Raw genomic sequence first — 14,353 nt, 5'->3', positions numbered from 1 at the left:
CCTAGAATTCAGTGCTTCTAGAGGAAAACTTGATCCGTTAGAAAGGACCTTACTCAGAACTAATACTCTTGTGCACATTGTTTTTACATGTGGATTTATTTCTACAGTTTTCTTCATTAAAGTCAATAGGGAAAACATTGGCAAGACCACAACATAACCAAAATCAGTTGGGCATGCTGTGGTTTTAATTTTTTTTTTATAATGCCCTGAAAACCAGGACTGTGTGAATGGGATTTTATAAAATCTGGCAGCTTTTTGACGGAAGAACCTTTTGTAACATCATGTTTATAAGCTTGTATTTGTATGTATGTAGTCAGATATCAGTATCAGATTCTGGAGAGCTGAAAAATACACTACAAAGCCTGTATTTCCCAGTGAAAAAAAAATAGGGTTATGGTGAAATTTACTGCTTATCCAGAGCTTTGTAATCTATTATTAATGAAGTGATAGAAACTGGAACTAGTAAAAGGTCAGAGATCATTCATCAAAACTAAACTTGATGGACTATATTTCTGGAAATACATTATGATCTGTAACACAAAATATTACAAAGGTTAAATGTAACAATATTAAAAAACCTTAAAACTGGAAGCTTTTTCATTTTGAATAAGATGATGGTTTATGTGGCTGTCAAATATAATAACTGCAATAATTAAAACTCGGTGTACAGGGATAGCCGGAATTAGCTGCGAGACTAATGCTTGTCCATAACTTAATATAGGTTAAGTGTATGTGTTTGTTCAGTGGCCTCTTTCCATAATGAGTCCATTCTACCTGATTTCTTCTTAGAAATGGAAGAGGCGATATTGTGACTTAAAGTAAAGATAAAGTGATGTGCACTACATGTACCAGTATACCCTGTTCTACTAATCCTTCTGAGCATGTGCAGTACATGGTAATGGGAGCAAACAGGCATCAATAGGAACTCATTACCCCTGTCCTGCAGGTGAATCTGTCAAAAATATATTATTCACTTGTAAATGCCAAATGGTTCTACTTATTATTACAACATCATACAAAATAAAGGGAGTAACTATAGAGGGTACAGAGGTTGTAGTTGCATCTGGGCACGATGCCTGTGTTTATTCTCTGTACTGACGTCACTGTTTTTTTAACCCTGTACTGTGACATCACTGTGTGAATTATGCTTATATTATGAAGCCTTTTTATCCCTGGATTGTGACGATGGTCCTTTAGCTGTGACATCACTACATTTATTATCCATGCTCTATGACATCAGTGACATCACTGTGTGCAAAATCTCTTTCCTATGGCTTTACAGCGTTCATTATACTTGTACTGTGACGTCACTGTAAGTGATATTCTTGTTTTAGGACATCACTTTGTGCATTATCGCTGTACTGTGACATTACAGTGTGCATCATCCCTGAGCTGTGACATCACTGAGACTATTATTCCTTTGATGGGATTTTCACTTTGTCTATTGCCCATTTTCTGTGACATCATAGTGTTTAATATCCTTGTTACGACTGTTTATTTTCTCTGTATTATAGCATCGTTGTATTTATTATACCTGTACTGGCAAATCACTGTTTACTATTCCTGCCATCAAATCACGCTGTACAACACCAGAAACCTTTGCTGCTTAAGATCTGCTTTGCTATACACTGTTAACAAAATAGACTCCTTGAGTCTTGTATCTTTTAAAAAAGAAAAAGATGCAAAATCCATGAAAACATTACCAATTGTATTGAACTGTGAATTAGCAGCTGTTTGGTAATCTTTTTCTTCACGGTGCTAGCTGTTTTTCTGACAGCTGGCACCCTGACCCATTCATTTCAATTGGGCCATGCACACTTCAGTTTTTTTGACGGTCCCGTTGCTCCGTTCCGACCAAAGTAGAGCATGTCCTACTTTGGTCCGAGATTCCATGACCGTGAGGCCCATGCAAGTCAATGGGGCCGTCAAAAAAACTGAAGGCACACGGAAGGCATCCGTGTGCCGTCCGTGTGTGACGGAGCCGTTGCCTAGCAATGGCCGGGCGGGCAGAAGTACATTAGAGATATATTACACTAATCGGAAGCCACTTGTATCTATCAATCACTGATAGAGAGAAGAGGCTGCTGATAAAAATAAAATAAAAAGCAGATCATACGTACCCCAGTCGTTGTCTTGGTGACAAATCCCTCTTCTTCCTCCAGTCCGACCTTCCTGTATGACGCGGCAGTCCATGTGGCCGCTGCAGCCTGTGATTGGCTGCAGAGGCGGTCACGTGAAATGAAGCGTCATCCCTGGAGGCCAGCCATCTGACGTCATCCAGACTTGCGTGACCGCCACTACAGCCTGTGATTGGCTGCAGCGGTGACATGGGATGAAACTTCATCCCAGGAGGCCGGACAGGAGGAAAATGCAGGGAGTTCTGGGTAAGTATGAACTGATATTTTTTATTTCATTAAAATTGTATTTTGCGAGCGCCGAGCATGGTCATTCTTCAGCGCTAGTCACTGTCCAGGGTGCTGAAAGAGTTACCACCGATCATTGCAGCCCATTAACTCTTTCAGCACCCTGTACAGTGACTAGCGCTGAACAACCCTGCTCTTTCAGCACCCTGGACAGTACCATGCTCAGCGCTCAGAAACGGAAACATGGAGTAAACACGGGAGTGCACACGGAAATCACACGGCCGCTAAAACGGAAACACGGATCCATCAAACACGGCCATGAAAACGGTGACGGAAGTGTGCACGAGGCCTAAGACAAATTCTGCTCTTGAATGGTAAATTCCATAAGATAACTGACCATCAGAGGTGTGCTTTGGCGCCCCCCTGCAGTCAGGGAAGAAAGCTGCCCAATTTCCTACCTCATCCCATGCTTTTTTTTGCTGATCTTCATTTCACTCTTACAAGGAATGTGTAAAGGATCTGCCAGACACAGCTTCTGTGTCGACACCCGTGGTTAATCAGTCTGCACCTGCTCCTGAATCTCATAGAGTGACTCGATCATCTACCTCTCGGGCAGGGAGGCTGAGAAGTGGGAGACCCTATCACAGCCTGGCCAGAGAGGAATAGGGTACCCGCCCGGGATGTTCACGCTGGGGTATTGCTCAGGAGCTTCCATCTTCGGTTCCCCAATAAGCCAGGTCGACCTAGAAAGGGTCTAGTGGCCCCTCATAAAAGGGGGGTACTGTAAAGGATCTGCCAGACACAGCTTTTGTGTCGACGCCCGTGGTTAATCAGTCTGCACCTGCTCCTGAGTCTGATAGAGTGACTCGATCATCTACCACTCGGGCTGGGAGGCTGAGAAGTGGGAGAGCCTATCACAGCCTGGCCAGATGGAGTTAGCTTCCGCCCTCTGTCTATTTATACCTTCATTTCCTGCTCCTCCTTTGCCTGTGACTCTGCCTGTTTCCTGGCTCTGCTGCTGCTGCTTGTACTATTGTCGTCTGCTTCATATTGAACCTGGCTTTACTGACTACTCTCCTGCTCTGCGTTTGGTACCTCGTACACTCCTGGTTTGACTCGGCTCGTTCACCACTCTTGTTGCTCACGGTGTTGCCGTGGGCAACTTCCCCATTTGCCTTAGCTTCTGTGTACCCTTGTCTGTTTGTCTGTCGTGCACATATTGAGCGTAGGGACCGTCGCCCAGTTGTACGCCGTCGCCTAGGACGGGCCGTGCAAGTAGGCAGGGACTAAGTGGCGGGTAGATTAGGGCTCACCTGTCTGTCTCCCTACCCTGTCATTACAGAATGTCCCCAAAAAACTATATTTTTTATACCTTTGAAGATCCATTTCAAGTCGAAAATGGACCAATTTCATTAATGATAGTGACCAATACCATGGACCCCACTTCTTATTACTGTTATAAAATGTTATCACCTCCAATAAAAATGTGAATGCATTTATGCTGAATTAGAATGAAGCATATAGACAAACACAAAATGCTGTAAAACCGCCAAAGACAATAAGTACGTAAGAACCATGATATGAGTTAAGTACAATGGAAAATAACTGGCCAGAATATCTCTGCACACTGAGTCCCGGATATTTGAAAATCACATATCAAGGTGTAAAGATACTCCTTTTGAGTGTAGCAGGCAGCTAGTGTACACACACCTGCAACCATACCTGCATACACACAAAAACATACACCCTGGTGCGTCCACCCAAAAGATGGCCACTCAACCAACCACCTATCAAAGACGAGACATTAAGGTACAGGGTAGATAAACCAACTCAGAATTTCATCACACCTATTTCTTCTAATGCAAACCACCTTCAAATATATGCAGACATTTCCCATTCATATACTAGAACTTGTTAAGGGGAACTTAATCTTTGTACCTTCCGAACTGCAAGAGTTGGTTCCTTCTGGTGCTACTTATTTCAAGAGCAAGCATTAAATGTGAGGTATTGCAGGCCCCCAGGTGACTCTCTTGCCTCCAGATGGTGCACCTATTTTAGCATCATTTATTGGGGTAGTTGATAGAAGAGAGTTCCTGATAGAAACCTAGGAGTCTGATATAGAAGATTGAAAGCAGAAACGGACCACATGGTCCATCTATTCTGCCCTTATATTTATTTTTTATTTTTATCTTAGGATAGATGTGTTTATCCCAGGTCTTTTTACATTCACTTACTGTTGATTTTTCCACTACATCTACTGGAAGTTTGTTCCAAGTATCTACTACTCTTTCAGTAAAATAATATTTTCTGACTTTGTTTCTGATCGTCCCCAAATAACTTCATATTGTGACCCCTTGCTCCTGCACTAAGGTTTCGTTCACATCTGTGTCAGGGTCCCGTTCTGACGTTTCATCGGAACGTCCGTCAGAACGAGACCCTGACTAAAGCAAACGGAAACCATAGGTTTCCCGTTTGCATCACCATTGATTTCAATGGTGACGGATCCGGTGCAAATGGTTTCCGTTTGTCTCAGTTGTGCAAGGGTTCCGTAGTTTTGACGGAATCAATAGAGTAGTTAACTACGGTATTGATTCCATCAAAACGACGGATCTCTTGCACAACTGAGACAAACGGAAATCATTGGCACCGGATCCGTCACCATTGAAATCAATGGTGATGCAAATGGAAACCTATGGTTTCTGTTTGTTTCCGTAGGGGCCCCCGTTGTGAGGGGAAGATCCCACGGATTGTCAGAACGGGATCCTGACGCAGATGTGAACGAAGCCTAAGTTTCTTATTAAAAACACTTCCTTCCTAAACCAAATGTTCATTTTATGATTTAAAAAAATAATTACATATATATTTTGAATACTTTTTCAGGTAGATGAACTAAATACAGAAATTGAACATGACATAATGCTTGATAATCTTATTCAGAGGGTAATTGATAAGGAAGTGAAAGACATTGTCATCTCTGTTCTAAACGAGTCTGATGATCAACTCTCTCAATTGCACAAAAATCAGGTAATTCTTTACAATTTCTTGTACCATGTCAGAAAGAAATCATTATTTTATATGTTGTGTATCCTTTGTATGATCTATAACGTAATAAATACATTGCATTCCTTGTACTGATCCTAAGTTACAGCCTGTATGATAGTCTAAAGCTCCATTCACAGTTTTGATGGTTGCTACTGGCACCAGTCGACAACTTGTCGACATATATTGAGCTTCTATAATGCAATGCCCTGAACTGCACTGCATTCTGGGACAGTTCATTTTTCTTGCATCACATGAATGTATAGTGCGTTGTGTACAGACCTCCTCCCAGATTGTAAATTACTAGAGCAAGCTCTGTGCAGGCATTGAGTCAATAGGTAATTCTGGATGATGTCATTTCTGGAGCGTGCAGAATTGGGAATGCTGCTGTGGAGAATTGACTACAACTCAGGAGGATCAGTACAGGATAAGTCGAGCAAAATGACTCAACTTTTTATGTAATATTCATGAACAGAAACTGTTCACCTACAGTAGCTGCTTAAAGGGTTTTCCCATCTTGAAAACGTCTTGAAAATGTATGGCATATCCACAGGAGTTCCGGAAACAGTATAGCTCAGCCAGCTTAGCTGTTTCCGTACTTCCAACTACCTCATCAGTGAAAGTGAAGTGAATGACTTTTCAGTTGACCGGTTCACACGACGTGTATTTGACATGTATTTTTTTGCGCATTTTACGTGCCAAAACCGCATCAAATAACGCTTGATTACGCTTTTTACACTTGATTTTGCATGTTTGGGGGGATTTGTGTGTTTGTGGGGGGGGTGCTCGCCGCTGATTCTTAAAAACAGCTGATAAGCGGCTATGAAGTATCAGCGGCGCCCGTGCATACTCCGCTTTCTACACACACACACACACACTCAGCTCTACTACACAGACACACACACGCAGCACTGCTACATACATACACACACTCAGCTCTGCTACATAAATACACACACTCAGCTCTACTACACAGACACACACAGTCAAAACTGCTACATACATACACAGTCAGCACTACTACATACATACACACACACACACACACACTCAGCTCTACTACACAGACACACACAGTCAGCACTGCTACATACATACATACATACATACATACATACAGTACATACACACACTCAGCTTTACTACACAGAAACACACACACACTCAGCTCTGCTACATCTGACAAGCTTAGCTCCGCACACCGTCCCTACTGAGAATACATCTAGCGACAGGGGGACGGCCCATCGGGGGGGCGGCCCATTGGGGGGCCATCAGGTGGGGGGCCCGCCGGGTGGAGAGGCCCGTCGGGGGTCACGAGAGCAGGGGTCTGTGAGAAAGAGAGAGGGACAGACAGAGACACACACCTTACCTGCAGTGCAGCTGGTCTTCATAATGGCGCCTGCTATCTCCCTACAAACCGGCTTCTCTGCTGTGTGACTCTGACCTGCGTCTGAGCAGAACAGAGCCAGATAGCAGAGGCAATGAACGGCTGCCGTTCATTGTGCCCTATGCCTTGTAGCTGGCGTATTCCATCTCTGTATGTGTTGTTAATCGACACATACAGAGATGAAAAAAAAAATGGCAGCCCCCATAGAGAAGTAAATGTATGAATACACTAAAAAGTTTAAAGTGACAACACAAATAAATAAAATTTTTGTTTACATTATATTAAAAGCAATATAATAAAAAAAGAAAAAAAAACATGACACCTTCCCTTTAAAAGGGTTTGTCTCAATAAGACAACCATTTTTCATATTCTTTATTAACGGATCTCTGCATCATAGATGGTGGTCCCCCATTTGGGACCGCTTATATTAGCCAGAAAAGAAAGAGACTAACAAATAGCAACTCTCACTCTGGTTTATCCAGTCCCAACCATGTATTACATGGTTAGCCATTCATATAAATGGCCAGTATGCAATATTAAATCTGCATGTTTGTACATATGTAAAGCCAGGTGCAACCTCTTCTGACTGTATCAGTTGATCTCTGGGGTTTTCAGGCACAAAGCCGGCAGCGATCAGCTGATCATCAGGCTGGTTTCAGTTGAAAAAAAAGGATTGTCAAATTGAGTCAACCCCTTTAACAGTCTTTACAGTGTAAATTGTGTTTAATACACTGTTCTTGAAAGTCACTTTACCATGTTAAAATGCTTGTATAAATAATACATTAATACAAAATTAATACATAAATGATGGGTTATTTCATTCAGATTGCAGTGACAGCGAACAAGCATGTTGTAGACATGTTTCTTTTGGAGCACTTACTCGGCATGATTGGAACACATGAACCACTGATGTTTGGGAAGGATCCAATGGAGTGCCTGCTGGATAGTAAGTTTTAAAAAGCATAACCATACAGAATGACTATGACCCCATACTTGTCTCTTTTAGGACCCTAAGGCCATATAGTGTTTGTTGCAGAATTTCTGTTGCGGAATCTGCACCGAAAATTCACCAACAAATCACAGCACAATGTCAGTAAATGGGTTTTATAAAACCCTATTCACTTAGATCTCATTCACATGTTGCATATTTGGTCAGCATTTTGCATCAGTATTTTAAAGTCAAAGAGAAGAATAATAAATATTTCCACTATATTTCCCTAGTGTTTAAAGAGGCTCTGTCACCACATTATAAGTGCCCTAGCTCCTACATAAGGAGATGGGTGCTGTAATGTAGGTCACGGTAATGCTTTTTATTTTAAAAAATGATCTATTTTCACCACTTTATTAGCAATTTTAGATTTATGCTAATGAGTTGCTTAATGCCCAACTGGGCGTATTTTTACTTTAGACCAAGTGGGCGTTGTACAGAGGAGTGTATGACGCTGACCAATCAGCGTCATGCACTTCTCTCCATTCATTTACTCAGCGCATAGGGATCCTGCTAGATCTTTATGTGCTGTCTTATACTTACACATTAACAATACTGAAGTGTTTAGACAGTGAATAGACATTCCACAGGATGTCTATTCACAATCTATGCACTTCGTTACTGTTTCTGTGGTTCTTACAGCAGAGCAAGCGTAATCTCGCGAGATTACACTGTAGATGACAGGTTACAACGAGATTACGCTTGCTCTGCTGTAACTACGACAGAAACCATAACGAAGTGCAGGCATTGTGAATAGACATCCCATGGAATGTCTATTTACTGTCTAAACACTTCAGTATCGTTAATGTGTTAGTATAAGACAGCACATACTGATCTAAAAGGATCCCTATGCGCTGACTAAATGAATGGAGAGGAGTGCATGAGGCTGATTGGTCAGCGTCATACACTCCTCTGTACAATGCCCACTTGGTCTAAAGTAAAAACACGCCCACTTGGGCATTAAGCAACTCATTAGCATAAATCTAAAATCGCTAATAAAGTGGTGAAAACAGATTGTTTTTCTAAATAAAAAGCATTACTGTCACCTACATTATAGCGCTCATCTCCTTATGTAGGAGAGAGGGCACTTATAATGTGGTGACAGAGCCTCTTTAAGGTCCAGATGTGGTGCTAATGGTTTCTGTTTGTCACCGTTGTGTAAGGGTTCCGTCGTTTTGATGGAATCAATACCGTAATCGACTGCGCTATTCATTCCGTCAAAACAAAGGAACCCTTACACAACGGGGACAAATGGAAACCATTTGCACCGGATCCGTCACCATTGAAATCAATGGTGATGCAAACCAAAACCTGTGGTTTCCATTTGTTTCAGTTTCTATTCCGTTCATGGCTTCCCCACACGAAAAGCTTCGACGGAACCCATGAACAGAGTCCCTACGCAATTGTGAATGAAGCCTTACTGATGATTTTCAAATCTGCAGCATACCATACGTGTTGGGGAAATGCCATGGATTTTTACCTTGGATTTCATTCATTGCAATGCATTGAGTAAAATGTGCAGCTGAATCCGCACACCAAAATACCCAATGAAATGCACATGATTTTATTGTGGTTTTGGGCAGTTTTGTTGACCGTTTCCACAGCGTAATATTTGCGTGATGTATGAACCGGCCTTCGGTATATGCACTGAAAATCTGCATCTATTTACAGTACAATACATGTGAATAAATAAGTGTTTTTAAAACCCATCCACATGTAGCAGAAAACATATGTGCAGATATGAGGGAAAATGTCAATTCTGTCCAAGATTTATTGCAAAACTAACTCTGGATTTCACATCTTACAGTGTGGATTTCACTCTTTACAATATATAGGGTGAAATCCACAGCAAATCCATGCCAAAATCCACATTTATTACATCCACATTTTGCCGTGGATTCATTAGAGATTTGTTGTGAAAAATACAGCAGAAAATATCCACCTTGTCTTGTCTTATCCGCTAAGTCCAGATGTGGCGGAAAAAAATCTGCATGTGTTGCATACGGAATTTGTCGCAGACCCAAAGTGAATCTTTTCCCCGGGTGCTGGAGAACTTAGCTACACCTCTGCCCTTACCCTCTTTCATTGCTATTACTTAGCAGTCTTCCCGCCTGATGCATAGTTGGCTTCCAGTTTCAGACACCTCTCTCTGCTGCTCTAACAAGAAGCTGGTATTGATGTCTAGTTGAAAATGATCTTGGGCTCATTGCTGCGGTACAATCCAAAATAGCATTGGTGTTATCCTTGTACCTGTTAGGGTATGTGCACACACACTAATTACGTCCGTAATTAACGGACGTATTTCGGCCGCAAGTCCCGGACCGAACACAGTGCAGGGAGCCGGGCTCCTAGCATCATACTTATGTACGATGCTAGGAGTCCCTGCCTCGCTGCAGCACAACTGTCCCGTACTGCAATCATGTTTTCAGCGTACATAAGTATGATGCTAGGAGCCCGGCTCCCTGCACTGTGTTCGGTCCGGTACTTGCGGCCGAAATACGTCCGTGAATTACGGACGTAATTAGTGTGTGTGCACATACCCTTAGGGTATGTTCACACACACTATTTACGGACGTAATTCGGGCGTTTTAGCCCCGAATTACGTCCGAAAATGCGCCTCAATAGCGTCGGCAAACATCTGCCCATTCATTTGAATGGGTCTTACGATGTTCTGTTCAGACGGTCATTTTTTTTACGCCCTGCTGTCAAAAGGCGGGGCGTAAAAAGGATGCCCGCGTCAAAGAAGTGTCATGTCACTTCTTCAGACGTAAATGGAGCCGTTTTCCTTGGACTCCATGGAAAACCAGCTCCAGTTACGTCCGTATTGGACGCGGCGTTCAAGCGCCTGCACATGCCGTTACGGCTGAAATGACGGGGCTGTTTTCTCCCAGTGTGAACATACCCTTATTTACTTTCTCAGAGGCTGTATATTCTGGCTAACTGAGCAGACGGCCTTCCTATATGACGTTCATATTCCCATAGAGTAGGGCTTTTGGACAGGGGTTGTCATCATGAGACAACCAATTTAATTTTAAAGCTGTGCAAAACTTACAAACTTATATCTTTCTCAAATCCCTTTCGACTTTGCAACAAATAAATTGTTTCCAAGAGCATACAATTTTTCAAATATTATAAATCTGTTAGAGTTGTATATATATTGTGTATATATGTGTATGTTTTTGAGACTGGAGTTATTTACACTGTATTTTATTAAAGGTATCATGCTTGATGTACTTCTAAGAGAACAAGTCACCATTCAACAAGTGCAACAAAACACATTTGAAAACTATCCGGCAATGCTTTTCCACCAAAATACAGTTAGCAAAGTGGTACGTGCCCTTCAATATTTCCACATGACCTCTGGAATTGATGACGCCTCCCACAGCTTTACCTTCGGCTGCTGGCTTTACTATGGGTGGCCTGTTGTAAACGAGCGCCGATCGACAATATTGTACATCGATCTGCGCTTGTTTAGTTCAATTTACATGGAGCAATCATTGTACTAAATGGGGACGAATGAGATCATTCGTCCCGATACAGTTTGTATCATTGTCGGAAGCACGTCACCTATTTACAGGGAGAGATATGCTGCCAACAACGATGATTTTTACTGCTGCAAAAAAGATGCGATCAGCCAACAAAATGAGCATTTGCTTCATTGTCAGCAGGTCGCTGCGCCCTTTCACATGGTCCAATGATCGAGAACGAGTTCTTCGCTCAACCGATCATTGGCCTGTGTAAAACGGACCTTAAGTTATTATATTACATATAGGACTTAAAAGGGTTGTCCAGGGTTAGAAATACATGTGCCACATCTGTCCACAGGCTATGTGTGGTATGACAGCTCAGCCCCATTCACAACCCATGGACAAGTGTGGCGCTGTTTCTGGACGAAAGAAGCCATGTTCAACCGCTTTAATCCTAAGACACCCAATTGTTTATTGCTATTGGACAATGATTGGCGCTGATAACATAAGAACAATGACTGGAGCTAGTAATGTGATAAGGTCACTGACTGTGACTTGCAAGCGCGTATGCTTCCTTCCTTCCTTATATACACACACACACACACACACACACACACAGACACACACACACGCGTGTGTTCTTGGATCTCCTCTCAGAAATATATTTTCATCATTCTTGTTTGTCTTTCTTTCAGGCACTAGAAGTTATTCTAACAGAATTACATATGATACTGGTGGAAGATATGGAAGACATCTTTGAATATGAAAGAGATATAGAACTTGGATGAATTGCATTTCTTATTGTTGTCTCCACGTTCTTTATAAATGTTCATAACAAAAAAATAACTTCATTGTAATTCACCTATGTGTATACTAGAGTACTACAACCTTTTATGATTGTTTTATGACATTGGTCTACTGCCTGTGCCTCGCCATCTATTGTGAAAGTGACAATGTTCAGTGGTCAGGGCATGTTGGGAGTTGTGGTTTCACAGCAGCTAGAGTCACAGTTTGCAGACCACTGTTTGCAGACACTGCCCAACGAAATTATCGATTTACCTTATTAAAGATTGAGAAGATAATGACTGGTTACCGAGATAAAAATGTAATAAATAAACAATAATAATAACAGAAAATGTAAAACAATAATTTGTTCTTTGTATTAATTTATGGCATTTTGTAATGACGTAATATTTGTATGAGGCTGTAAACCCACAACCTCCCGCCACATTGCCTAGCTTACCACCTGGTTTGCATGTTAATTTGGTTGGTAGCTGTGCCCTAAGCTGTGAATGTTAATATGGTTGATGTTGTGAGAAGAGCTGTACTTCTGATAAGACGCACTTCATGTTACTAGTTCATCTGACCAGAAGTGGCAGGCAGGCAGGCAAGAATTTATGAATATTCAGTATCCATCTAATGAAATTCTAAAATTACAAAGGAATTAAAAACAATTATTACATTTCATTTTTGAGATTCATCCCTTCATATCATGGTATTAAGAATAAAGACCCTCAAAAGTGGCATCATGGCTTTGGCTCTGGATTGATAAAGATCTTTCGTTTTTATTCTTGTATGGTTGATCAGGGTCTGTCTTTAGTGAATTTGTAGTAATACAGTAGCCTGTCTACACCAACAGTCTTCAAGAAATCTGCGAGAGATATTAATATTATAAACTGCATATAAGCATACAATACCGTATTTTGTAGTAGAATGCTATTTATTAATCAAACATTTCAATTAAATACAATCCAATTTTGAAACTAGAACACCTGTGGCTGAAGAAAGATCGATTTCCCCCATCTGCACTATCACCCATGAACTAGTGATAGTGCCCTGCAATCCTTGAGAAACGTGTTATTTGAGTATTAGGATCTGCACCAGTGGTGCCTATGTATAACTTCACAGATCACAGTCAGGGGTACACAAATAGCAGGAGGCAGGACTCCTATATTGGACAGGACACCAGATAGATCAGGAAGGGGATGGCAAGGTAAGATGTAGTTATTTAATAACACAGGAATTGGGCTGCTTTTCAAAATGCCTAGAGGAAACTTGTCACGTCAAACCTGCTGTCCAAACTGCGTGCACTACTCTATAGAGCAGGAGGTGCTAAACAGATTGATATCTAGTTTAGTGGGAAAAGATTTAGGATAACCTATAATGTAATGATTTAAATTTCAGTTCTAAGTGGGATAAAGACTCCAGTGGGCGGTCTCACTCAGTGATTGGCAGATATTTCTCTATTCACATTTATACAGGGTAGTATGATTGAGACCGCCCACTGGTCACTAGACCCCATTGAGCAGGGATTTACAGTACTGTGCAAAGGTTTTAGGCAGTTGTAAAAAAAATGCTGCAAATTTCTTCTATTTCAAAAATAGAAGTGTTAATAGTTTGTTTTTTTTATGAACAAAATGTAAAGGGAATGAACAGAAGAAAAATCTAAATCAAATCAATATTTGGTGTGACCACCAATTGCCTTCAAAACAGCATCAATTCTCCATCAAATCATCTCCAAAGCAACTGAGCACCTGTTGCCATTTTTCTGTACCCCAATCTCTATGTTTTTGTGCATAGTTGAGTCGCTTGGTCTTGTTTCCATGTCGAAGGTATGGCTTTTTGGCCGTAATTCTTCCTTGACAACCCCTTCTGGACTTCTGGACAAACTTGTCTAAGATGGGTGTACCTGGGTCCCACTGGTTTCTGACAGTTCTGAGCTGATGACACTGCTGGACATCTTCCAATTTCGAAGGGAAGTAAGCATGATGTGTCTTTGATTTGCGCAACTAAGTTTCCTTGGCCGACTACTCCGTCTACCGTCCTCAATGTGCCCTTTTCTTTGTGCTTCTTCAAAAGCACTTATACAGCACATGTTGAAACCCCAGTCTGCTTTGAAATCTTTACCTGAGAGAGACCTTGCTGACGCAGTATAACTACCTTGTGTCTTGTTGCTGTGCTCAGTCTTGCCATAGTGGACCTGTGACATGAACCTGTCCTCCACAACCTCACCTTTGTAGCAGAGTTTGGCTGATCCTCATATAATTTTAAGCCTCCAACGCAGCTGTATATTTTACAGTTAATTACTGTTTTTCAACCTACATATGAA

At 41.5% G+C, this 14,353-nt stretch overlaps 1 protein-coding gene across 7 annotated transcripts in view; it reads left to right on the top strand.

The window, feature by feature from the left end:
- LOC142661406 (uncharacterized) overlaps positions 1-12,836 on the top strand; it is a 45,170-nt gene extending 32,334 nt beyond the window's left edge. For 6 of the 7 annotated variants that reach the window (XM_075838795.1, XM_075838798.1, XM_075838799.1 and 3 more), the window contains 4 exons: positions 5,244-5,387; positions 7,615-7,735; positions 10,994-11,106; positions 11,940-12,835. In XM_075838795.1, the coding sequence (XP_075694910.1) occupies positions 5,244-5,387; positions 7,615-7,735; positions 10,994-11,106; positions 11,940-12,032 (471 nt within the window). In that variant the 3' untranslated portion in view covers positions 12,033-12,835. Of the gene's footprint in view, positions 1-5,243; positions 5,388-7,614; positions 7,736-10,993; positions 11,107-11,939 lie in introns of all 7 variants that reach the window. The other variant, XM_075838800.1, reaches the window with a different exon arrangement.
- Positions 12,837-14,353: the final 1,517 nt, after the last annotated feature.

The sequence above is a fragment of the Rhinoderma darwinii genome, chromosome 10 (genome assembly GCF_050947455.1).
Source record: "Rhinoderma darwinii isolate aRhiDar2 chromosome 10, aRhiDar2.hap1, whole genome shotgun sequence".
NCBI classification, from domain to species: domain Eukaryota; kingdom Metazoa; phylum Chordata; class Amphibia; order Anura; family Rhinodermatidae; genus Rhinoderma; species Rhinoderma darwinii.
The sequence above is the reverse complement of the archived record's forward strand: the minus strand, read 5'-3'. Positions and strand labels throughout refer to the sequence as shown.